Source organism: Ictidomys tridecemlineatus, chromosome 6 (assembly GCF_052094955.1).
Source record: "Ictidomys tridecemlineatus isolate mIctTri1 chromosome 6, mIctTri1.hap1, whole genome shotgun sequence".
In the NCBI taxonomy this organism is placed as follows: Eukaryota; Metazoa; Chordata; class Mammalia; order Rodentia; family Sciuridae; genus Ictidomys; species Ictidomys tridecemlineatus.
The window spans coordinates 65,793,677-65,820,953 of record NC_135482.1 but is presented as its reverse complement, the minus strand read 5'-3'; the positions used below and the strand labels follow the sequence as shown (position 1 = coordinate 65,820,953).

The window sequence follows — 27,277 nt, the reverse complement described above, 5'->3', positions numbered from 1 at the left end:
TATAGTTTAGTAGCTTCATTTGTATTCACACTGTCATGCAACAGCTCTCTAGAACTACTTTTTCATCTTGCAAAACAAATTGCCAAGCAGCTCAGGAGGCTTAGACAGGAGGATCAGGAGTTCAAAGCCAGTCTCAACAATTTAGCGAGGCACTTAGCAACTCAGCGAGACCCTATCTCTAATGAAAATATATTTTTTTAAAAAAGTGCTGGGATTGTGGCTCAGGGGTTAAGCACCCCTGGGTTTAATCCCCAATACCAAAAAAAAAAAAAAAAAACAGACTCCCTTGAACAGCTCCCCATTGCTTTCCTATAAGCCTCTGGCAACTAGCATTCTTCATTCTTTTTGACTCTAACTACTTGGATGCTTCATATAAGTGGAATCATACAGATTTGTCTTTTTTATGACTGGCTTTTTTTACTTAGTGTAATATCTTAAAAAATCCCAGCTATTCTTTCACCTAGCTCGTGATCTGGAATATCACCTCGGTTTCTTCAAAAAACACCAACAGGATGTGGGCCAGGCATATAGGAGGTGTTTAGTGCATATTGATTGTCTAAATAATGTTAGCTAATGGTGGTACTGAGGATTCCATACATTGCTCTTAAAGGACAATTGATAAAAATCTTAAACCAGAGGAATTTCTCTTTTCTTCTTTTAAAAATTTACTAATATATGCCGGGAGCAGTGGCACACACCTGTAATCCCAGAGGCTTGGGACACTAAGACTGGAGGATCTCGAGTTCAAAGCCGCCCTCAGCAAAAGCGAGGTGCTAAGCAACTCAGTGAGACCCTGTCTCTAACTAAAATACAAAATAGGGCTGGAGAAGTGGGTTAGTAGTTGAGTACCCCTGAGTTCAATCCCCAGTATCCCCCACCCAAAAAAAAATTTTTTTAATACAAAGGATACATAGTATGCAACTTAACATAAAATGTATAATCTTTATTTTAAATTTCCTATAACCAACTGAATCTCACAAAATGCTTTCAGTTTTGCCAAGCTCTTGAATCACAAGTCAACCTACAGTTGCATTTAACAAGTGAGTATAGTTTTGGACTATTCACTGATATTTTCATTTGCGTGAATAAGATGGAAATGAAAATGAGACTTGTATAGGAACTTCATTAATTTGCCAGCGACTTGAGGAACATCTTTGCTGAATTGTATAATTTTTGAACACTGGAAGAGTTTCAATGTTGCTATTGGACAGTGTAATAGCTATAGATATGATACACTTTTAATATACATTATTAACATTTTCTCAACTTTCTTTTTAAAAACATTTAGTTAGTTGTAGTTGGACACAATACCTTTGTTTTATTTATTTGTTTGTTTTTATGTGGTGCTGAGGATCGAACCCAGGGTCTCACGCGTGCTAGGCGAATGCTCTACTGCTGAGCCACAACCCCAGCCCTTTCTCAGGTTTCTTAAGTCTAGACTGTCAACAGAATGAGTAAGTCCAGCCTTATCTAACATTGTCAATTTCTGTGGTGTACATTCTCCCACCATGGCTGATTTCAATCTATCAGTATGCAGCATCCCTGAAAATGAAACTGAAGAGAGGTGTATGCATCATCACACAGTATTTCCTCAAGACCAATTCAATAGTTTAGGTTTTCTAGTTTCTTGTCTTGATATGGAAAGAGCTTAGAAATCATCACTCCCAGACTGGGGATGGAGCTCAGTGTTAGAGCACTTGCCTGACATATATTGCGCCCTGGGTTCAATCCCTAGTAACTGAAAAAAAAAAATTAAAAGTGATCGGGTCCATCCTTACAAGAAAAAAGACAAATTTAACAATCCTTCTTGACTCATTAGAGAATTAAGGTTTTATAGTACAAACCACCTTATCCCCCAAGATGGAAAAACAGATGAAATCAGAAAAAAAGAACAGAAAGTCATGACTACTAAGAGCAAAAATTACTATGGGAACCAGTAACTCATAGGAATACTTAATAGCATAATTGACTAATTGCTGACAACTAAACACAGACTAGCTTGAGAGATTTAAAAAAAAAAAAAAAAAACTCTTGGGGCTGGGGATGTGGCTCAAGCGGTAACGCACTTGCCTGGCATACGCAGGGCGCTGGGTTCGATCCTCAGCACCACATAAAATAAAAATAAAGATGTTGCATCTGCCGAAAACTGAACAATAAATATTTTTTAAAATAAATAAATAAATAACTCTTGGGGGCCCATCCTTAAGTGGTCACTCATGTTTTTATACATTTTACCTGGAGTCTCACTGAAGACTGAAGAAAAAATCCTTTCATGCTTCCAGTAGGGAGAGGGGAAAGTAGTCATTTTGCAGTATGGCATCCTGTTCTTAACAAAGATATGCTTCTCAAGAAAAAAATTTTAACAGAAACTTGGGTTTTTACCAGATCCTATCTAATGTGGGAAGAAGGAATTACCCAACTGCAGTCTCCTATAACCTTCCTTTTTCACTTCATATTTTTCTTACAACTAGACACACATACGGCAGAAATTTTGGAATTATCCGACTGAGAATTTAAAATAACTATGATTAATATGTTAAAGACCCTAATGGAAAAAGTGGACAACACACAAGAACAGGTGGGTAATGTTAGCAGAGACATGAAAACTAAGAATCAAGCTGGGCATGGTGACACACACCTGTAATACCAGTTGTTAGAAGACATGCATGAGGATAGCAAGTTCAAAACCAACCAGGGCAATTTAGCAAAACCCTGTCTCAAAAATAAAACAAAAGGGCTCAGGATATAGAACAGTCATAGGTTCAATTCCCAGTACTGCAAAAAAATATAAAAAATAAAATAAAAGGAAAAGGATAAAGAAAGAAAAGAAAAGGCTAGAAATCAACAGAAAACAATGTCTTTGGTGGATTCATCAATAGACTGGAGATGACACAGAAAGAATCAGTTGGCTTGAAAATATGTCAATAGAAACTTCCTAAGCTGAAAAACAAAGAGAATAAAGTATGAAAAAAAAAAGCAGAATATACAGATACAATAAAAGTAAATAAACTTATGATTATAGATAATAGTAAAACAATTAGAAAATGATAAGTTTTTAATATTTGCTACCTTTAATTTTTAATATAACATTCAATTTTTTAAGTTTATATCATTCAATTTTTAATAATAACATTTTTAAAAAGCTTGCAAAATTAATGAAAATTTGACAAGCTCTTGAAAGTCAGCATCAGCTGACACACCACTGATAAAATAAAGATTCATTGGAAATATCATATTTAGATTTAAATACTCTCTGTTAAGTTTCTATTACATGCTGAACCTTGTGGTAAGGAGTTTGTATATATTATTTCATTTTTATAACTGATATCATCATTGCCATTTTTTAAAATTAAAATTAAAAACTGAGGCTTGATTAATCTATACAAAGGCAGACACTTAAAGTATAACAAAACTAACGTTTGAACCCAAGTTATTGTTCTTTCTATTCACTGCTTTCTGAGGCTTACAGTATGAGACTAGGACAAAGAAAAGGATATTGACTCTTGGTTCTTCCATTTTCTTCCAACTCTACTGTGAACCCAGGAATTCTGTGCCTGATTAGACAAAGGAAGTGTCAATCACAATGATTCTTCAGGACATTACTATGGTTACCAAACAGTGCTCCAGGCTGGACATTCCAGAAGAGGACAAGGAGGAACCAAGATGGCCTTCTTCAACTTATATCTATTGGGATATCAACATCCCTTTCGGAACAAAAAAAGGGACATAACTGAAGAAACAAGTAAGGGTAATGTAGAATAGAGGGTTAGAATGGCCACTTGTTTTCCTAGACATTTCCACTGATCAGTTTGTAGCTACTTCCTTTCCTACCTTTGGTTAGAGATTTATCCTATCAACAAGGTCAACATTTACCCTAATTAAAATTTTGGAGCAAGGACATCCATTCCCTTCATTTTTCTGTCATTTAATATCAAATAAATGTATTCTTATTCATTCATTTGCTCATTTAGCCAACATATATTAAGCACACAGTTGTGTGCCAGGCTTTATATTGCTGACCAGGGTTAAAAGATGAATAAAGAAGGCTTCTACTATCTAATTAGGAAGATAAGTATGCAAACAAAAAATAATATATGATTAAATATGGACTTATGTATACTATTGGGTTTGGAATAAGAATATGGGGATCCTTTAAAGAAGATGTCACAGAGGAAATGCTTCTAAACTGAGTGTTAAAAGGATGACTAAAGTTCATCAAGTAAACAAGAAGAGAATACAGACAGAACAGAGACCTTGAGAAACATATTAAGTGAATTCCAAGCACTTAGGTACAGATGAAGGGTAAAATGGAGAGGTGCTAGGAGGCAGACCTTGAAAACTAGTTACAAGACAGATAATTGAAGATGCTGTTAACCATGCTAAGCATTTTAACTTTATAGGGGAATGTTGAACTTAGTAAATATTAGATCTGTATTGTACTCACGATGCCTAGCTGTTCCTCATACATAATAGAGGTTTAATAAATATTTATGGGGTGAATGAATAAATGATTTTGAATGACTATAAAAATAGGAAGCTAGGGGAGACTTTGCAGGAGATATGAGAATTTATTTAGGTCTTAAATGATGAATTGTCCAAAAGCACAGAAATTGAGGGAAAGGATCTTTCAGGTAGAATGGGACCATGTAAATGAACATGGTGTTCATAAGTGTAGATGGATGCTAAGCAAAAGCTGTATTGGGTAGGAGAAGAGGTGATCAGGAAAGTATAAAAGCGCAAAGATTATAAAGGACAATCTATATATTAAACAGTCCTCCAATAGGCACTCTCTGACCTCTAATTCCACCAAAGTTCTATTCTACTATTCACCTTCCAGGTAAGATTTATACAAAGATCCCAGTGATGGACCCTAGAAATCCCTTAATAACCCTATTCCAACCCTTTCCACTCTTCTTGCCCCCATTCCTTCTGGGTCCCAGCATTACACCATGGGGCTGTTTTCAAATAAAGAGGTGCTCTTCTGGACCTCTCTCAGAAAAACACTCCCCTTTGGGAAACAGACCAATTTCCCTTGCTCCACCCTCTCCTGGCTGCTGTAATCCTACTACTTTTACTAGATGGGCCTGCATCACCATAAACAAACTGGGATTTTCCTACCCTGTAAATCACTTAAACACTGGTAAGGGCTGAGGGTGTAGCTTGGTAGAACAATACTTGCCTAGCATGTGCAAGGCCCTGGGTTCAATCCCTAGCATCCAAAGGTCTGAGCCTTTGAATTAATTTCTTTGTAGGTGAGGCAGAGAGGAAGACTTCACTTTATATAAAGTCCTCTATGAGATGATAGGGAAGTATCCTGATATCACCTGCTTACTCAAGTTTTTTCATTCTGTTGTTGGAGCATCAGAGACAGGAGCCTTGGTCAAATTGGTGGCCTACATAGAATGTGAAGTTAAAGGGACAGTACAACAAATTTGCTATTCCTACTCCCTGTTTATTTCCCTTCCAGAGGGTTAGGCACGGTGGCACACAGCTGTAATCCCAGCTACACAGGAGGCTGATGCAGAATGATCACAAGTTCAAGGCCAACCTCAGCAAAACCCTCTCTCAAAATTAAAAAATAAAAAGGTCTGGAGATGTAGCTCAGGGTAGAGTACCCATGAGTTCAATCTCTAGTACTGAAAAAAATAAAAGGACAGAAGATTTTCACTTGATAATTTCTAATTATCAATACTTTTGATTCAAGTATTTAATGATAAACAACTATTTACTACGTATGTAAGAGGCATATTTATGAGTCCTGAATGGTTTAGATTTATTTTTTATCTTTTTTTAATTTAAACTTGGAATTGAACCCAGGGTGCTTTTCCACTAAGCTGCATCCCTAGCCTTTTTATTTTTTATTTTGTGACAGGATCTTATTATATCATCCCTGAAGGTTAATGCCATCAGGAGGAGGAGGAGGAGGAGGATATGATGTCATTTTAGTAAATTTGAAATGGAAAAGAAAAATCTCATATGGTCAGTCCACCATTTTTCAGAATTTTTTTAATGATATAATGTCAAAATTATAGAAAAGTTATGATGTAAGGCTAATATAAGGAGATTCCCTATACCTTTTACCCAAATTAACGAATTAGTAATATTTTTCCACTCTTTGAGTCTGGGATGTAGTTCAGTGTTGGAACACTTGTCTAGCACATGCATGACCCAAGTTCAATCCCCAGCACCACATACACATGCACACGTACACACACACACACACACACACACACACACACAAGCCACTTTGTCTTGTCTCTTATCTATTTATCTAATATCTTTCTCAGCTAATTGAGAATGAGTTGCTCATAACTCTTTACTACTAAATATTTCTGTTTGATTTCTTAAGAACAACAACAACTTATACACAGTACAGGTTTCAATTCAGCAAATCTTAACATAGATACAATATTATCTAACTAGATAGTCCATATTCCAATTTTTTGCCAATTGTTCTGTTAATATCATTTAGAGCACATTTTTCCTTCCATGATGTAGGAAAGGTTCATGTGTTGATTAATTGTTGAATTTAGTGAGCTTGTCTCTTCAGTCTCCTTTAATCTGGAACAGTTTCTTGTTGTTTCATAATACTGACATTTTTGTAATAGCACAGATGAGACATTTTGTGGAATATTCCTTAATTTTGGTTTGTCTGATGTTTCGCATGATTAGATCTGGTTTAAGCATTTTTGCAGGAATAAGTGACATTGTGTGCTCAGTACACCATATAAGGGCTTATTGTGTTATTTTTAGCCCATTACTGATGATGTTAACTTTGACCATTTAAAGTGATTTGCCAGTTTTCTCCACTGTTGAGCTACCATTTTCCTTTTGTAATTAATAATTTCTGATACTTTGAAAAAATGTAAATATCCTATTATTCATCATACTTTCACCCACTAGTTTTATTTTTTATTTTTTTTTTAATAAACATGTTTTTTTTAAGAGAGAGAGAGATAGGGGGAGAGAGAGAAAGAGAGAGAATTTTTTTTTTAATATTTATTTTTTAGTTCTCGGTGGACACAACATCTTTGTTGGTATGTGGTGCTGAGGATCGAACCCGGGCCGCACGCATGCCAGAAGAGCGCGCTACCACTTGAACCACATCCCCAGCCCCACCCACTAGTTTTAGTATCCATTAATGGTTCTGTGTGAATTAATTATTTCTATGATAGTGGTAAAATGGTGATTTTTCTAATTGTAGTAGACTTTTTTTTTAAGAGAGAGAGAATTTTAATATTATTTATGTATTTTTTTTTTTTTTAGTTTTCGGCGGACACAACATCTTTGTTTGTATGTGGTGCTGAGGATCAAACCCGGGCCACATGCATGCCAGGCAAGCGCACTACCGCTTGAGCCATATCCCCAGCCCCTGTAGTAGACTTTAACTCAAAATTTACAGGAATGTGGTTTTGTTTTGTTGTGTTGTGTTGTGTTGTGTTTGTGTGTTTGGGGCTGTGTGGGAGGGGTTGGGAGGATAGAACCCAATGGCACTCTACCACTTCTTTTTATTTTTTATTTTGAGACAGGGTCTCACTATGTTGCCAAGGCTGGCCTTGAACTTGAATCCTCCTGTCTCAACCTCCCAAGTCACTAGTATTACAGGCATTGTCACCGTTCCTGGCTACAGCAATGTTTTAAGTGACCTACCTTAATTGAATTTTTTAAATATATTTATGTTTTAGTTGTAGTTGGACACAATACCTTTATTTTATTTTTATGTGGTGCTGAGGATCGAACCCAGGGTCTCGCATATGCTAGGCAAGCGCTCTACCACTGAGCCACAACCCCAGCCCCTTCATTGAACTTTTCTAGAACATTCAATTTGGTTTTTGTAGAAACACCTGCTCTTTTTTTTTTAACACTTTTTATTAGTTTAAATAATATTTCACTAAATTTAAAATGACAATCATAAAGCTAACCTGAGTAAATTGGGGTTTTTTGGAAGGGGGTCACAACAGACTCTTGGTAAGCTTGAAGTTCAACTGTGGGAGCAGAAGAATGCAGGTATTCTAGAAATAGCTCTCAGCTACATTGGGAGTGTTACAGGTATCTTTAAAATGTTTTCAGAGGAAATGGAGACCATAAATTAATCTGGCAATCCTAATAAATGAAGCATTCTTAGGAGAATTTATACTGCATATAATTTTGAGCTATTCATATTTAATGTTCTGAAATACCTCAAGAAACTAGGATTTCTTGCCAAGTGTGGTGGTGCATGCTTGCAACCCCAGTGACTCTAAAGGCTGAGGCAGAAAGATTGAAGTTCAAGGCCAGCCTTAGCTACTTAAATAGGCCTTAGGTAACTTAGCAAAACCCTGTCTCAAAATAAAAAATAAAGGGCTGTGGGTGTAGCTCAGAGGTAAATTGAATCCCCAGTACCCAAAAAAAAAAAAAAAAACTGGAGACATCTTTATTAATGACTAATAAAAACTTAAATGACCTTGCCCTTAACCAGGTTGGAGGCTACTAAATCCAATATGAGGGACAGGAGAGGAAATAATGTCAAATTCCCTTTCCAGACAGTTCAGACTTTCAGAATTCCTTGTGGTAAAATATCACCCAAATATAATGACAAATATTGACAAGCTGTCCCAAAATTCAGATGGACCCAGAATAGACAAGGCAATCTTGAACAAAGACACTTCTTAATTTAAAATATTCTACAAAGCTAAAGTAATCAAGACAGTAGGGAACTGTCATAAGGATTAACATAGATCAATAGAATAGAATTTAGAATCCGGAAGTAAACCCTACACTTTATGGTCAATTGACTTTCAATGAGCATGCCAACACTTCAGTGATGAATAGTCTTTTCAACAAATGGTTCTGAAAAAAACTGAATATTACCATGCAAAAGAGTGAAATTATACCTCCGCATCACACTATGTACTAAAATTAACTCAAAATGGATATTAGATATAAATGTAAAACAGAAACTTTAAAACTCTAAGAATAAAATATAGAAGTAAATTTTGAAACTTTAGGCAATGGTTTTTTAGAAATGACACTAAAAACACAAGTGATAGAAGGAAAAATAGATAAATTGGATTTCCTCAAAACAAAATACTTGCCAGGTGCAGAGGTTCAAACCTGTAATCCCAGAAACTCAGGAGGCTAAGACAGGAGATCAGTTGCAGGCCAGCTTTGGTGTCTCAAAATAAAAATAAAAAGGGATGGGGATGTGGCTCAGTGGTAGAGAACCCCTGGATTCCATCCTCAGTATCAAAAAAAAAAAAAAATTTAGGGTTGGGTTTGTGGCTCAGTGGTGGAGCGCTTGCCTAGCATGTATGAGGCACTGGGTTTGATCCTTAGCACCACATAAAAATAAATTAATAAAATAAAGTTTAGTCATGTATGACTAAAAAAAATAAATAAAAATTTTAAAAAATAAAAATAAAAAAATAAAATAAAGTTTAAAAATTTATATGTTTGTATTATAAGAAAGATTTAAAATAAAGAAGTTTAAACCTTTGAGCCAGGTTTAATGAGCCAGGCGTGGTGGCACACACCTGTAATCCCAGCGGCTCAGGAGGCAGAGGCAGGAGGATTGCAAGTTCAAAGCCAGCCTTAGCAATTTAATGAGGCTCTGAGCAACTCAGTGAGGTCGTATCTCTAAATAAAATACAAAATTGGGCTGAAGATATGGCTCTGTGGTCGAGTGCCCCTGAGTTCAATCCCTAGGACCAAAATAATAATAATAGTAGTAATAATGAAAGAAAATTAAACTCGTTAAACAAAAAAACATGAAAAAAGACTCTGGACCCAGGTAATTTTTATGAAAAAAATTTTTAAAAACAGATAATTCCATTTTAAGAGGCACAGAAAACAGTGTGAATAATTTATTAATTTTACCATATCAAAACAAAACTGATAAAATAATAAATATAATAAGAATATAGTACAAAAGAAGCCATAGACCAAAGTAAATATAAATTAACAAATCACACTAGCAGATAAAACTCAAGAATATTTTAAAAATAACATTTAAAATCAAGTCAGACTTATTTCAGGAATTCAGTCATGATTTAATATTAGATAATATATTACTATATAATACATTACACCTATATGTCAAATTAAATACACACACGCCCATGAAAACTGAAAAGACAATTGATATTTTAAAAAAAAACACTTTGTAAATTAAGAATTAAAGTGCCTCCAAGGTACTGAGGAGGTTGAGGAAAGAGGATTACAAGTTCCAGACCAGCATGGGGAACTTAGAGACATGTTATCTCAAAATAAAAAATCAAAAGGGCTGGGGATGTAGCTCAGTGGTAAAGTGTCCCTGGGTTCAATCCTTAATACCACCAAAAAAAAAAAGAGAGAGAGAGAAAAAAAAAGAATAAAAGCATGACCAAAGCTGGGCCTGGTGGCTGGCTCAGGAAACTAAGGCAAAAGGGGCCCTGGAGTTTGAGGGCAACATAGCAAGACCCTATCTAAAATTAAAAAGAAAGGATAATGGCTGGTATGATGGTGCATGCCTGTAATCCCAGCGGCTCTGGAGGCTAGGACAGGAGGATTGCAAGTTCAAAGCTAGCTTCAGCAAAAAGTGAGGTGCTAAGTAACTCAGTGAGACCCTGTCTCTAAATAAAATACAAAATAGGGCCAGGGATGTGGCTCAGTAGGCCAGTGCCCCTGAGTTCAATCCCTGGTACCAAAGAAAGAAAGAAAGGATGACCAATGTGTCTGATGAACACAGATGCAAAAAATTCTCAACAGAACACTAGCAAAGCAAATCAAGAAGATTATACACCATTATCTCATACAGGAGGTACAAGGATGTTTCAACATATATCAATCAACAAATTTAACATATTTACATCAACAGAGTAAAGGACAAACACCATATGATTATCTCAAAAGATATAGAAAAGTCATTTGCCGGATTTTCTGTTCTCAACTAAAAGGCTCAGGGGTGACCCACTCAAGGTAAACAGGGCTAACTGGGCTGCGTAAAAAAAACACACAAGAGACACAAATACCTTTTTCTTTGGGATTGCTATGATCACTCCTCTGACTTTAAGGGTCCGGAGGAAGAGAGAGATCAAGACACTCGCTGACCCCTTTTATTGAGGAGAAGCTATTCAAAGGAGGCAAGGGGCCAGGTTTCAGGGGGCTGAGTGTCTTCATGATGTCCACTGTAGGCCACACCCAAAAGCACAGTAAGAGAAGGGGACACACACAAGGCACTTCCATGGAAGATTCTATCCTAAACAGGGTAAGGGGTTATATTACAAAGGAACAGGTGAGCATAGCTCCACCCATGGGGCTATAGGAAGACACATGAGAAGACACAGTCGCTCAAACCCTAGAAGAGCGTGGCAGTCTAACAGCATGGGTGCCTGATGTCACATTGCCCTGCAGGGGAGTTAAGTCAGTCAAGTGCGAGGTTGGTCTCCACAGTCATTCGATCAAATTCAACATCACTTCATAATAAAAATACTGAACAAATTATATATGGAAAGAATGTGCTTCAACATAACAAAAGCCATATATAATTATTCAACATCATATTGAATTGGGGAATGAGGATGCCCACTTTCCCTACTTTTATTCAATGTAGTACCAAACACATATCCTACATATTCACATGTATAATTCATGTATTCAATAATATTCAGAATATATAAGAAACTCCTAAGTAAGGCACAAGTCTAGACTTCCCCTGTGAATTAGGGGGACCTCCCTTGACCATACAGTCCCTTCAATCTGTTGCACTCATTTCTTTCACCACCTTCCTCTCCCCACTCCTATCCACAATTATAACAAAACTGGAATGATAATTTTATACTAACAGCCTAGAGAAAAACACCTGTGCTGATTATCTTTCCAGTTTTGATCTGATTATGATCATAAAGTCGAATAGGCCTTCATGGCTGCCCAGAAGTCACACTACATTTCCTTTTTTATTTTCTGTGCTGGGGATTGAACCTATGGCTTCACACATGCTAGACAAACACTTTACCACTGAGTCACATCCCCAGTCCATGACTTACTTTCTATTTCACAGGGAAAATAAAAGCTATTGGAAGATAATTTCTAAAAGCTCTCACAAACCACATCTGTCTGTCTACCCACATATGTGCCCGTATCTTTTCTATTATAATGAATGGTCCACACACCTATTAAGACAAACCCTTCACTTGTGCACCAGATTCCATCTCTTTTTTTAATATACTTTATTTAGTTGTAGATGGACACTATATATTTATGTATGTATTTATTTTTACTTGGTGCTGAGGATTAAACCCAGTTCCTCATATGTGAGCCCCAGCCCCTCCATCTCTTTTTGACTACTCAAGGACACAATCTCACATTAATTTTACCACCTCTGATCATTTCTGTCTGTACACACACATGCTATAATTTCTTTTTTCCCTCTTCAAGCACCATCTTTCCTGCTTCCCTGACTCCCATCTCCATAGAGAAAATTCTCCAAAGGAGTTGTCTGTTCTTGTTGTACTTTGTTCTGCCATTCTCTCTTGAGCTTATTCCAGCCAGGTTCTTGCCCCCATCACTCCATTAAAACTGCCAGTATCCAGTCATCCGTAACTTAAATGTATTGCTAACATATAAAATTTTATTTCTCATCTTATTTATCATAACAGCAGAAATGTACAACAGAACTCAGATGGTTCTGAATCCTGGTGCTGCTGAAGTTGCTTGAAATAAATTGTCAGCTGAGAGGGGTTTAAGCCGGTGAACCTGTAGTAGGGGAAGTGCATCATACCTTACTAGTGCCTCAGAACTAGTTTGGGAAATTCACAAGGGGAGCAGGGAGATTATAAATAAAATATAGCATTCTTTTTTATTTCTAACAAGCCTATATACATTTTGTTTACCCCACTTTTTCTCATTCCAATTTATATATGCATTAATTCAGGGAACCCATAGTGCCTTGACTACTTACCCTTAGTTTCCACAAGCCAAACCATTTTTAAGCCACCCTTGTCTCCAGAATGATTCCTTAATCTTCAGTTATTTTCTAGCCAAACTCATCTTCTTAATTTCCCCCTTTATCCATAGTTTGACTTTCTGCTGTTTCAGATACCTGTCATCAATCACAGTCCAAAAATATTAAATGAAAAATTCCAGAAACAAACAATTCCTGTTTTAAATTATGCACTTTTGTGTGTGGGGGGGTGCTGGGGGTTGAACCCAGGGCCTTGGGCATGTAAGGCAATCACTCTACCAACTGAGCTATATCCCAAACCCCAATTGTGATTTTGAGTATAATGATAAAATCTTGCACTGTCCTGCATGGTACATAAATTGTCCCTTCGTCCAGTGTATCTGTGCTGTATATGCTACTTACCCGTTAGTCACTCATTGGTCATCTTGGTTTTCAAAACCACTATCACATTGCTGGTGTTCAAGTAACTCTTAATGTAGTAGCCCAAGATTTCATCCCAATGCTTACATCATTCACCTAACTTCATCTCATGGTGTAGGCACTATATTTTCTCACATCATCACAGAAGGGTAAGTACTGTAATAAGATTTTGAGAGACAGAACACATCCACATAAATTTTATTAGCGTATAATTGTCTTATTTTACTTAAGTATTGTTAATCTATAACTGTGGGGCACTCAACTACCAACCCACATCCTCAGCCCTATTTTGAATTTTATTAGAGATAGGGTCTCACTGAGTTGCTTAGCGCTTTGCTAAATTGCTGAGGTTGGCTTTAAACTCGCCTCCCAAGCTGAAATTACAGATGTGCACTACCACGCCTGACCATCCGTGCCTAATTTATAAATGAAAACTTTATCATAGGTACGTATGTACAGGAAAAAACATAAGATATCCAGGTTTGGGTAATATCCATTGTTTCAGGAACCCACTGGGAGTCTTGGAACATGTGTCCCTCAGATAAGGGGGATTAGTGTACATTCTTTCAAGCAACTTTTGTCTACCTGCTCTAGCACTTCCATCTGTTCTCTATGCTCAAATCAGCCACATTCTTACCTGGCTCCTCAGCTAGGCCTTTTACTGTAACTATTAAAAAAACCTATTATTATTCACTCTTTGCATTCCTAACACTAACTATCATGATACACTTTTAGGTCATTCACAATTTTTCTTTGAAAGATAGGTTGTTCTTTCTTCTAGTAGGTGTAAGTGTATTAACATTCAACTCAAAAGGGCCCACTCAGGCTTCCCTTATTATAGTCATAATGCAAAATCACAGAGGTGAGTCAACACATGTAATAAAAATCCTGCTAGTCCCACCTCATTTCTTTCTTTTCTTCCTGATAATCAAAATTGAAAAACCAAAGAGGAAAATATTGTATGAAGAGCATGTTTTAGTCTTTCCTCAACTTCAGAAACACAGTTTTATCAGGTACCCAAAATTATTCAGTTTGAGAGAGCTAAGCAAATTCCCAGTGCCTGTTTCCTTACTTGTAAGTAGAGGTCATAATGTCTACCTTGTATTATGGAGATTAAATAATGTATGCAATATACCTAATACCTAGCACATAAAGGTGTATAACAGATGATTGGAGGAAAAGTCATAAATCATATTAAAGTTAACTATTTATATATGGAATATGTTCCTTTCCTATGACTTGAATATCTTGGTCTACTGCCAAGACTGGATGCCTGGAAAACAGATTTTGGGTTGTTTTTTTCTTTGTTGTTGTTGTTGTCATTATTTTAGTACTGGGGATTGAACCCAGAGGTTCTTTACCACTGAGCTACATCCCCAGCCATTTTTTTTTTGAGGCAAGGCCTCACTGAGTTGCTTACAGCCTCACTAAGTTGCTGAGGCTGGCCTCAAACTTGCAATCCTGCCTCAGCCTCCCGAGTTGCCAGAATTACCTATGTGCACCCTGTTCCCAGCTGGAAAACAGGAAACACTGTTAACTGTTACTAAACTGTATTTTAGGGCTTTTTAAATACTCTTTTTAGTTGTTGATGGACCTTTGTTTAATGTATTTATTTATTGAGGAGCAAAAACTACTAGTTTCAAAGGATATTTCATCTAGTCCCTGAAAGAGCCTGATCAACTACAACTACCCACAGAAGAGCACCCCTGACCAATGACTAGAACTCTCATCCACCACCATTCCTGTCCCTCCCAGACTCACCCTTCCTAATCATAATCAGAGTTGTTCTGCAGGCTCAGCTTAGCTTCCAGAATTCATTCAGAATCTTATGCCCTGGTCTCTTGAGTATGTAAGTTTGCCTGGGTGAGCAAGTCTTTATATTTATGCCCCTTCCTTTGCTAAATCTGTTTCACCTCCTGCTTTGAGCCCTGTTCTCCTATCACTCTTAGCTTCATACCTACACACTCCTCTTGGTCCAAAAGTGTCTTGGTCAAGACCAATTTTCAAATAAACTGCCTCTAATCTGGCCCTTTGCTGGGATGACTTCCTTGCCTTATTATCTGAAGACCCTAGGTCAAGTTGGATCTCACAAGTACAGGAAGTCAGGACATTGCCCACTGAATGGAGTTCTCAGAGGCCAATGGATGGGGGTGGATGGTAGAGAGAAATTATGCTTGTTCTTTCTTGAAACAAATTACCTCTCCTGACAGACTCTAGTGACTGGCTTCTAACCACAGACACACAGACCTCCAAGCTCTGCACATCCAAAGGGCCTCAATCCAGTTTCTTCCATTGCTTGTCCTTATTCCCCTTCCCAGAGGAATTTACTAACAAGTCTTCAGAGTTGCTCTCACTTCTAGTTTCAAATTAATTTCTTCAATGAAAGGTTAATCTCAAGACTGGTAAAAAGCTGAATACAACTAACTCTCTTATGTTCTTATTTTCTGAATCCTGTCATAGGATGCAACAGTTGCTTTCCCAATCCTGGTTGGAATGTCTTCTGCTCAATCTCCTAGGCCTCCTGGCCTCTTTGAGCTCCTTGCTTGGTGACCTACAGGTCAAGAGATGACTGGAAGTGCTACTCTTATATTCCAGCAGAGGGCACTGTAGGTCTGGCTTTTCAAACAGGAGCATGAATAGCACAATATTCACCCAGGTCACAGCCTGAGCCCCTCTGCTATCAAAGTTATAGAAATGTATCTTGGAAATAACCCACATTGTCTCATAACTGCTACAGACCACCATACCCTATCCACATGAAACGAAGGAGGCACTCCTGCTAGTCATAGCCACACTCTGCTGAAGCCTACGGAGTAGGCTCCAAGCAGGCGACCGTGTCTGTAAGCAGCAGACAGGACACTTTTTCCACAGGAGCTCAGCCTTTCCCCATCAGTCTTCCCCACTAGGACTGGTCCAATGTACTGGTAGAGTGATTCACCAAGATCCAGTACTCTGCTATCCTGAGACTGGCCATAGGAAATGAAGTTCCACATTTGGTAGAATTCAGAGAGGCAGGGTTCTGCCTCCATATCAAGGCAATTGTATCATGTCTCCTACTCAACTCAAGGCTACTCCAGATGAACAGACACCCTTCACAGGGTCCCTAATGAGCTGTGTGAAAGGAGCTCATCACAGGGCTGCTTCTATTAATCGTAAGTCCTCCTTGGTCCTTCCTGAAAGTCCTGATGAGGTTACTTTAAGGGGCAGTGTAGTCTAGGAGTAAGAGCGTGGGCTCCAGAGTCAAGCTTCTTGGGTTAACTTGTGTCTCTACAACAAGCTAGTTTTATGACCTTGGGAAAATTTCTAAAATTCTCTGTGCCTCTGTCTCCCCTCTATAAAATAATAGTAGGTCTGACCTTACAGAGTTGTGTTAAACACGTTTATCAAGTATTGGCTACTTTTATTGTTATTATCTCTAGAAAATCCATGCAATCCACTTTAGTCAGCAGTCTGCAACCAGCACTAAGTTCCATTGCTGTCTCATGGCCCATCTACTTCCCCTGTGTTTAGAATTCTGAACAAGTACACCACTGTGAGAAAGGTATTTTTGAATGTGGAGGCAAAAGAACTGCCCCCATATGGAAAACATGCTCTGGGGATTGGTCTTGTTCCCTGGATATATGCTTTCCTGGGCTCCTCTTCAATTCATCCTAAAACATTGATAATTTCCTTGCATCAGGGAAGACAGTAAGTGCAAGATAGCCCTCCAAACACACTTCAGCTGATTTCAGTACATCTTAATGTTCCAGCCAACTTCAAGGGATTAATGTCCAATATTTGATATGACTTCCTAGAGAAGAGTCATTTTTATGTACAATATCATTAACATTTTCTCTCAAGCTAACCTTGCATGAGTTTCTAGTCAGTGTGGTATTACTCTGCGTACAGCAATCCAACTCCTAGACAATAGCAATTAATGTGTGTTGGATATTATCACCACTGTGTCCCAAGCCTTAATCTAGAAGTCACACTTCTGGGATCCTAAATTCAAATGACAAACTCAAATGTCACTGCTTCCAGGAAATGGTCCCTCATTGCAATAACCTGTGATGAAATACAAATCAGCCCTCTGGTTCAGTCTAAGCTTCCAAAACTCTATACTCTAAACAAGGCTTTAATACTGCCACGTCTTTTAGGTCCTCAGATGTACAGGGAGGAGGCTCAAACTGTATCCCACTCTATTATAATTATTTCAGATACATAATGTTAGAGGAGATTTTGATTTGAGGGGAAAAAGGGAGAGAGGAGGATCAGAGATGATGAATGAGTGGGGCCAAGCTAAGAAAAAATCAGGAGCATCCCTACAAAAGTAGCATCCCTACACTTCACCAGAGATGAGTCAGCAATCCTCAACCATTTTCAGAGAGAATGGCAAATACTGGACCACATCTAGTTCCTGACAAGCATCAAAAAACAAGAAATATAAAAATCTGAGAGGGTGGGACAAAGCCACTACTTGATGCCAACAGAACAAGGTATTGAAAACATCAGATATAGAGCTGGATTCGACTCTACATCAGAGACTAGCTGGAGGAAAGACATCAAGGGGCCTAGCACCTTTTTCCCCTTGGATGACAGAATGGATGTAATGGCCAGGAGACAGAAATCTTGGAGGAAGCTACCCTGAATACTTCCCTTTTTCTCACTCCCTAAGTCATACTCTTCTGCATCTTAAGTTTTCTCAAATCCATCCATTCTTGTTCAAGATTCTGAAATGCAAGCCAAATCTAGCCTATTTAAGTAGAACATGAATGTACTCTATTTTTAAAATATTTTAGTTATAGATGGACATTATAACTTTATTCATCTATTTTTTATGTGGTCCTGAGGATCAAACCCAGTACCTCACATGTGCAAAGCAAATGCTGTACCACTTAGTGACAACCCCAGCCCATGAATGCATTATAAAAGAACACTTGGGGGGTGCTAGGGTTGTGGCTCAGGGGTGGAGTGCTTGCCTAGCATGTCCAAGGTTCGAACCTCAGCACCACATAAAAATAAATCAAAGATATTTATTTTTTAATTGTATATGGAGGGGCTGGGGATGTGGCTCAAGCAGTAGCACGCTCGCCTGGTATGCGTGCGACCCGGGTTCGATCCTCAGCACCACATACCAACAAAGATGTTGTGTCCGCCGAGAACTGAAAAATAAATATTAAAAATTCTCTCTCTCTCTCTCTCTCTCACTCTCTCTTTAAAAACATTGTATATGGATACAATATCTTTATTTATTTTAATATTTATTTTTTTAATTGTAGATGGACACGATATTTTTTTTTTTAAAAAAAGAACACTGGGAAGCATATAAGCTGCAGGGGGAATGGAGAACCAAGCTTCATGTGGAATAATCAGTAACAATGCTCAGAATCATGCCACAGACGTAGTTTGGCAGAGATATTACCTACATTCAGTGGGCACTGCTGACACCAAGGACACAGAGTCCTGGATACTGCTATACTGCTGTTGAGAAGCAAGATTCAGTGACACTTCTCCCAATGCCCATAACTAGGAAAAATAATAATAAACTTTATCTAGCCACATCTCCCCTCCAACCTCATGTTTGATTCAAAATCTGGATCAGATGTATTTAATTAGACTAGCCAAAAGTTTTTGTCTATGTCCTTGCTGTGAAAGAGCCTGAGTGAGGAAGATCTGGTTTTCTCAGCCTCTAAAGTGAGATACAGGTTTTGTTTCATAAGAGATGCTTCCCAAGCATAATCAATGTTAGGTAATCACTACACTACCTTACGAGTCCCATCCCTTGTCCCTTTCCACTTCACCCAGCAATCCAGGAACCAAACCAACAAAAGTTCTCTGCTGCCTCTCTAAAGCTTCTAATGCATTTGCCATCCTGCTCCCTAAAATGCTCTTTCTGGTTCTACTGTGGCTCAGGGACTCCTACTTATGGACTAAGACTTAGATCAAACATAACTTCCCATTTTAGGCCATTTGAAATTCTAAAAACATGTCAATCCCAGGAAAGGAGTATCTATCCAGATAAGGATCCATCTTCCCCATATTAACCCTAAATATTTATCCAATATTCTGAGTTCAGAGAAGCAAGACAGCAGTGAGGGAGTTCTTATGATCACTCTTCCCCTCTGTCGCAGTCATGGTGATTTGACTCCTGAGATCTTGAGAATTTGGTGTGAGGGGCTAGGATTGTGGCTCAGAGGTAGAGCGCTCACCTAGCATGCATTAGGCCCTGGGTTTGATCCTCAGCACCACATAAAAATAAAATAAAGATATGTGGGGCTGGAGATGTGGCTCAAGCGGTAGCGCGCTCGCCTGGCATGCGTGTGGCCCAGGTTCGATCCTCAGCACCACATACCAACAAAGATGTTGTGTCTGCCGAGAACTAAAAATAAATATTAAAAAAAATTCTCTCTCTCTCTCTCTCTCCCCTCTCTCACTCTCTCTTTAAAAAAAAAAATAAATAAAGATATGTGTCCACCTATAAGAAAAAAAATAAATATTAAAAAAAAGAGAATTTGGTGTGAGGGGTTAGGAGAGATCCCTGCCATGTACCTAGTTGATATGGAGACTACAGAATGACAGAACCAAATAGCCACATTTGCCAGGTACTCATTAAATGAATTTGTTCTTGTTTCAGACCAGAGGGAATCAGTGTCCACTAGGCTTCCCCCCATTATCTCAGAAGATGGGAATTATTTCCTGCACCAGAATAGTCACATGAGATACAATGAAGCTGTACAGAAGGTGTTGCTAAAAACATGTAAGTATCTTGGAGTGGGCACCATGCTAGGATTATATCATTGAGGCATGATTATACAGCAGGAAGAGAGAAAGAGCCAGGGAGAGAGACTGAGAAGAGGTTGGGGAAAGTAGACTGGAATGGTAGATGAGCCTGATGAAATATAAATTGAATCAGACGTGAAAGCACAATATACAGGTTTAAATCCTATTTCTGCCTCATTTTAGACATCTGACTTTCTATGGGTCACTTACACTTTATTAACCTGCTTCCTTGTTCATTTTGAGGAGAGATAAAGAGAACGCCTGCTTTACTGGTCTACCAGTCTTACAGAATTGATATGAAGATCACGCCAGAGCTGAAATAATTTAGGAAGGTACTTTGTATATTATCACACAGTACCCCATGGTGAGTAGTAGGGCAAAGCACCAAGCTTTAAATTTAACTAAACTGAGCTTAAAGTCGAGACAAATTGTGTAATTTTGGGCAAGTTAACTTCTCTGAACCATCTAAAAATGGGAATAAAGCTGTATATGGTGGCACACACCTGTAATCCTAGCAGCTCTGGAGGCTGAGGCAGGAGGATCGCGAGTTCAAATTCAGCCTCAGCAAAAGTGAGGTGCTAAGCAACTCAGTGAGACCCTGTCTGTAAATAAAAATACAAAATAGGGCTGGGGATGTGGCTCAGTGGTCAAGTACCCAAGTTCAGTCCCCAGTACTCCAATCCCCAGTAACCCCCCCCCAAAATAAATTAATTAAATTAAAAAATAAAAACTCTAGCACTGTTGTGAAAAAGCATATAGGACAAATTTTTGATGCATCTGATACATTGTAGAAATCTTTTGAGAAAATTATGCTCTGTAAAGAAAGGCAATCCAGGACTGGGGTTGTGGCTCAGTGATGGAGCGCTCATCTCACATGTATGGGTCATTGGGTTCAATCCTCAGCACCACATAAATAAATAAAACGAAAGTATTGTGCCCATCTTCAACTAAAAACAAACAAACAAAAAATAAAGGCAATCCAGGACTGGGGATATAGCTCAGTTGGTAGAGTGCTTGCCTCACATGCACAAGGCCCTGGGTTCAGTCCCCAGCACCACAAAACAAAAAAGGCAATCCCAAAAGGTTACAATTGGTATGCCATTTATATAGCATTCATAAATTTACAAACTTATAGAAATGAAGAACAGAGAAGTTAACTTGTCCAAAATCACACAATATATCTGGAATTTAAGCTCAGTTTAGTTAAATTTAAAGCTGGTGCTTTGCCCTACTACTCAACATGGGGTACTGTGTGATAATATACAAAGTACCTTCCTAAATTATTTCAGCTCTGGTGTGATCTTCATATCAATTCTATAAGACTGGTAGACCAGTAAAGCAGGCGTTCTCTTTCTCTCTCTCTCAAAATGAACAAGGAAGCAGGTTAATAATGTTACAAAATGGCAGCACAGGATCAACAGCAATGGAACAGTTCTGTATTAATATATTAACATCTTGGTTCTAGTAGTGTACTATAGTTTTGCAACATAATACCATTGAGGGGATCTCCAGGTATTATTATTGAATCTACCTATCTCAAAATTAAAGTTTAATTTATAAAGCTAAATACTTTTAGCTTATTATTAATTAATAGGAAAACAAGTAAATATATTTACTCAGTGAATTATTAGATTTTTTAAAAATCATGATTATAAAAACCACAGAGCAAACCAAAATATTAGGCCATAAATCTAAGTAAAAAAATACCTAAATTTTGTACACAAGTAGAATTAGATTTATCCAAACAGTGAGAATACTTTTTTTTTTTTTTAACAACTAAGCCACATTCCCAGCCCCTTTATTTTTTATTTTGAGACAAGGTCTCACTAAATTGCTTAGGACCTCACTAAATTGCTGAAGCCAGCCTTGAACTTGTGACCTTCCTGCCTCTGCCTCCCAAATCTCTGGGATTACAAGCATGCACCACCATGCCTGGTGAAAATATATGTATTTTTAAAAGTATCTAGGTAAGTTTTTAAAAACACCTAATACCTCTAGAACATGATAGCACTTGATATCTGTATCTAAAAGTGAGGTGGTATCATTGTTAAGTTTCAGAGAATTACCTGGAGTGAGGAAAAAGAAGGCATTATTTCAGAGAGGAGGGAAAGAAGTAAGGATGATTAAGCCCAGAAAAAAAGAAAATAATGAAATCAGTGGACACCATCTGATACACTTCCCAAGTGGGTTGACCACTTGTTCTTCCACCATCTTAGCTCTTGGGGAAGCTTTCTTGGAGATGGCTTACTAGCAACAGGAAGAACCAAGACTAATTCATCTGACCATGAAAGGTGTAAGATGCTGGAATCCGGAAGTAAAGCAGGGTGTGGTAACCACATTCCCAGGACCTCTGAGCATCTGGTCAGGCCCAGTTGCTTGGCTGGGCTTTTGGGGAGGGAGAAAAATAAGTGGTAAACTTGAAGGAATTCAGTAACCTGCCCTCCCCACCACCCAATCCATTCAGTCCCCAATCAGGTCTTCAGAGTCCCTCTGACTGATGCTCAGAACTTCAGCTTCTGGCGGTCTCATGATCCAGGAGTACGTCCAGAGAAAACCATGCCATGGATCTGGAGCCCACGCCACTGTCTCATTAAAAGCCCAATGACCAGGTTAGGTTAGGGAGGGGTCAGGGTGGGAAAACCAAGGGAAGTATTCCCTCCTCTTACTGAAATCATTAGGCTGTTTTATCTCTGCTCAACATTGGAGAATTAGGAGAGGTTTGGGTCTTATTAGGAAAGACTGGTCACAGAACCTGGGCAGTAGTGGTATTCAATGGAGTTAAGGATTTCTTTCTTCTTCTTTTTTGTTTTGTACTGGGGATTGCACCCAGGAGCACTTTACCACTGAACTACATCCCCAGCCCTTTTTATTGTTTTTAAAATTTGAGACAGGAACTCACTAAGTTATTAAGGGTCTCCCTAAATTGCTGAGGCTGGTCTTGAATTTGTAATCCTCCACCTCAGCCTCCCAAATCGTTGGGATTACAGGAATGAGCCACAGTGCCTAGCCAGGTTTGTGTTTTCACATTGTATATATGATTTCTGAGGAGCACAAGACATGTCTGTGCCATTCCTGTGGGAGCCCGAGGATGTTTCCACTACCTTTGTTGCTCCCCTACTTTTTCATCACTACCCCTGCACATTCTGAGGTGGTCTTGGGACTATTTGTAAGGATTTTCCCCAAGCCTCCAGCCTAGCATGGCTGAATCTCAGATGATTTCTCTCCTTTCCAGGTTTATGGATCACTCCATTCTTAACGACAGAAACTTCAGTCTATATTGAGGAGGAAATGATTGTATAAGGACAAACAAGATGGATTGTGAAAGAAGTACAAGGAGTGGGAAAGAGGGAGAAGTATCCCAGTTCTGATGACTTTGACTAATGGGAAGAGGGGAATCAAGAAAGCAGAGTAAACAGATTGGACTAGAAGTCCTTTGTGTGCACTAGGGTTTGAATAGGGAAGTCATTCCAAAGCCCTAATTATTGTGAAAGGAGGTGTGTGAGAGATTCCTGAAGAGACTAGATCATGGTATGAGGGTTGTGAAGGAGTCAAGGCACTGGAAAGACAACCACAGGGGTCCAGACCTAAGGCATAGCAGGAGTCAAAGTAACAAATCTTGGAAGACACAGCTGGTCCTCATGTTGATGAAGGGCCTAGAGTAGTCATACTCTCTGAAGACTCTGTAGCTTCACCTTGGCAGGGAGAAAGCCACAGAAAGCCCTCAGACCACAGACCAAAAGGTTGCCTCCAACAACCAGGCTTTGCCACTTCTGATCCAACCCAGGGCCCAGAACAGCTGCAGAGAACAGGGAATTTTACAAAGAGTTTGATTTTATTGATATTTAAATATATTAAATATTTCACTGAAATACATAGTACAATCACCCTCCCCCACTCCCACAGTGGTTACATTATAAAACCAAAGTCCATGGCTTCCCATCCCCTGACTCCTCCACCACCTGGTGAGGAAAGAGGCAATGGTAACCAGGGGAAGGGCATGGCTGGCACTGTGGTACAGGGAGCAAGGATATGGACAGGCCCCTCCCACCTGGCAAGAAGCAGAGACAAGTCATTCAAGGCTGAGGTCTTCCCACTCTGGCTTACACCCTCACTCCTACTCCCTGGCACCAAGTAGTCTCTTCCTATTCAGAGATATCAAAGAGGAGTCAATTTTCTGTCTGGAACAGCTAGTCTTTTCCCTCCCTCTGCCTTGGCTAATGATGTGCCTGGTGGCCCATTTGGTTGATGCATGGAGATAGATTCCCCAAGGTAAGCAGTACCGAGCCAGAAACCAGATCTCTGCAAGGAGCTGGTGCTGAAGGAATATGAGGAAGATCTAGAACACTACCTTCCTCTTCCACCCCCAAACCCCATTCTCCTCTGACTTCCAAGACAAAAGTGATCTTCAAGCAAAATTCAGGCTAATGCCTCTGGCTCAAATAGGTACAGAGAGAAAAACCAAGGCACCAACTAATTCAGGCCAAAGTTGAAGAGGTTGCAGGCAAAGGGGTAAAAGGAAGGAAAAGACAGGAAGGAAATGTGAGTCTAGCCTCCTAATTCTTCCACCAGCCCTTGCAGGCTTCATGGGGATTGGGAGCCAGGAACACACTAGACTCAGGCTAATGACTTGGAAAAGCCAAGTTTAAGGTTCCCCTGTCCCGTTCCTTAGTACCAGTATCTGGGTTCTCAGAGGGATCCCATGCTACCCAAGTCCCAAAGCATACCACATCCCAGGACACAGGCTGAGGAACCCAGGAAATTCCTGAGTCTCTACTCAACAAACCCCAAACAGTTTAAGTGCATGGAGCACTGGGGCTCAAGCAAGTGCTTGGGTTCCTGCCCTAGGCAGGGAGACAGTCATACTGCACATATGGCCCCCAAACGGCACTTAGGGATTTGGCACAAAAAGGATTCCCCTTCCCAGGCCACCCTCATTTTGCTACCACACCCCATCCCATACCTGTGCAACCTGGGCATCTCTCTACATCCCTTGAAATAGGAAACCCTGCCTTATTCTCTGAAGACAGAGGCCTATGGGAGAGAGGCAACCCTGGGTGGAGAGCTGAGGAGCAAAAGTACAAGGACACACACAGACCTGGAAAATACATACACACAAAGAGCAACATGCACACACAGTTATACAAACACACAGGCTCTCCCCAGTGTCAGAGACCTGGGAGACCAGGTTTGGGATCAGGGTCATCTTCCTCTGTGCCCTGACCCTTTTTTATTTGGCAATAGAAGGGGTAGAGATGCTCCCTGCCCCCTTGCCAGCAGAGAGCAAGCGAGCGCTGGGGCCAAGGAACCTGATCCTGGCCACTTCAGGGCCTTAGATCAGTCTGGCACCACCCCCCTCCCTGGCCGCCTGCACTCTTTGGCACCTGCAGGTGAATGTCCAGCTCCTGATTTAACATCCCCATACACAGGCTTGCTCTCTGGCTGGGCATTTTCACAGTACCAATGAGGCCAAACACCCCTTTCCCTGGAGTGTGCAGGAACTGGGGCTAAATCTGAGCTGTCAGAGGTCCCTTTGTTCCCCTTTGGGGACAGATCATGGGACTAGGATTTGGCAAATGGAAACATTCCCCTGAAATGTAGACAGAGCTGGATCCCCAGGGTATCTCCCTCCTGCTCTATGCTTAAGAGGGAGACCTGGCCAGGGCTGGGGTACCCAGGACCAGTGCTGGGGATGCAGGCATAGCAAAGGCAAGCATGGAATAGGCACTCCTCATGCCTGGCTCCAGTCTTTGTACAAAATATTCCCAGGGGAAGGAGGGTAAGGAAGGACCCATCCCTGAGCCTGTTACCCAAATAGAGAAAGGGGCAGGCAAGGCAAGTTGCCACTTTAATCTCTCAGGCAGAAGAGCTCCCCTGCCATCGCTGCCCCTTCCCCTGCTCCCACAAGTTGGAAGAAAGGAAAGGCAACAGCCCAACATCAACTGAATAAGAAAATCACTTGCATAATCCTCTTGGTATCCCCTTGATCACCAGTCTGAGGGCAGATGAGCACGGTCCAAGTACAGCATGTTGGGTGTGTTCCCTTCTGCCTTCAGCAAGGTTTGGAGGCTCAGTGCCCCCTGCCACAACTCCACCCAGCAAGCACAGAATCCACTCAATGCCCACCTTGGTCCCTTCAGTGGAATCTGTAGCTGGGTCCTGCTAACTGCTGGGGCCCCCATTGAGGAAGTAGGTGGTCATCTCCCCCTTGCCCTTCACCTTGACCACCCCTCGACACTCCAGTTGGTAGCCCTTGGCAGCTAGAACCTGGTACAGGTCCGTGGTCACCTAGGGGAGTGGGAGGGGAGCCCGCTTAGCCTGAAATCCTTCTTGCTGCATTTGCAGAAGCTCAGGTTTTCCCCAGTCAGGTTAGCTCCCCTCCCCCAACCTCCATCCCACCAGCCACAGAAGACTGCCACCCTGCCCCTGTCCTGCAGAGACCTGTGCAAGCCCTCTGGACCCATACCCCTCCCAGCCTTGGCTCACAACCCTCTCACCTGTATTCGGTCAGGGACCCCTGTGCTGTCCATACGACTAGAGACATTCACTGTGTTCCCCCAGATGTCATACTGTGGTTTCCGAGCCCCAATGACACCTGCCACAACTGGGCCCATGTTCAGCCCTGAGTGGGGAAAACAGCAAGGGATTGAGACTAGTGAATGCTCCATAGTCAGTCCAAGGAGTCGTCTCATCTCTTGGTACCTTGAGAAGGGCTCAGAGGAAAAATGGAAAAGGAACAAATCTCCTGGTGGTAGAGTGGAAAGTCTGGGCACATGGGCTATGGGCTGGGTCCAAGCAACAGGGTAGTAACAGTATCTAATCTTCTGAATGCTTGCTCATGCCAACTACTGAAATAAACATTTTACATTGTTGCATCCTCTCAACACCTTTCAAAGGTAGGTATTTTTTAAAAATTTTTTTAGTTGTTGATAGATCTTTATTTTTGTTTATATGCGGTGCTGAGAATCAAACCCAGTGCCTCACACATGCCAGGCAATTGCGCCTTTTTGAGCCACAGTCCCAGCCCCTCAAAGGTAGGTATTTTATCTCCATTTTACAGACAAGATTTTTGGGGTGACTTATTAAATAACCAGTAGATGAAGCAGCCAGAACAAACCATAAATGGAACAGCCATGAGTCCAGAACCCATCCTATTAACCACAGTCTTCTATCAGCTCATTC

The 27,277-nt window shown here is 40.0% G+C and overlaps 2 protein-coding genes across 8 annotated transcripts in view; one reads left to right on the top strand and one right to left on the bottom strand.

Moving 5' to 3' along the window:
* Positions 1-922: 922 nt before the first annotated feature.
* Adcy6 (adenylate cyclase 6) overlaps positions 923-27,277 on the bottom strand; it is a 45,358-nt gene continuing 19,003 nt past the window's right edge. For 4 of the 7 annotated variants that reach the window (XM_040280725.2, XM_078014766.1, XM_078014767.1 and 1 more), the window contains 2 exons: positions 26,593-26,717; positions 23,912-26,383 (listed from right to left, as the gene is read on the bottom strand). In XM_040280725.2, the coding sequence (XP_040136659.1) occupies positions 26,258-26,383; positions 26,593-26,717 (251 nt within the window). In that variant the 3' untranslated portion in view covers positions 23,912-26,257. Of the gene's footprint in view, positions 13,058-13,321; positions 13,496-23,911; positions 26,384-26,592; positions 26,718-27,277 lie in introns of those variants that run through there. The other 3 variants (XR_013422936.1, XR_005731852.2, XR_005731851.2) reach the window with 3 other exon arrangements.
* On the top strand, positions 3,609-26,979 carry Spmip11 (sperm microtubule inner protein 11). The gene is made up of 4 exons (XM_040280729.2): positions 3,609-3,742; positions 19,953-20,075; positions 22,563-22,707; positions 23,331-26,979. Exons 1-4 carry the CDS (start codon positions 3,664-3,666, stop codon positions 23,377-23,379), a joined length of 396 nt encoding a protein of 131 aa, XP_040136663.1. The 5' UTR covers positions 3,609-3,663; the 3' UTR covers positions 23,380-26,979.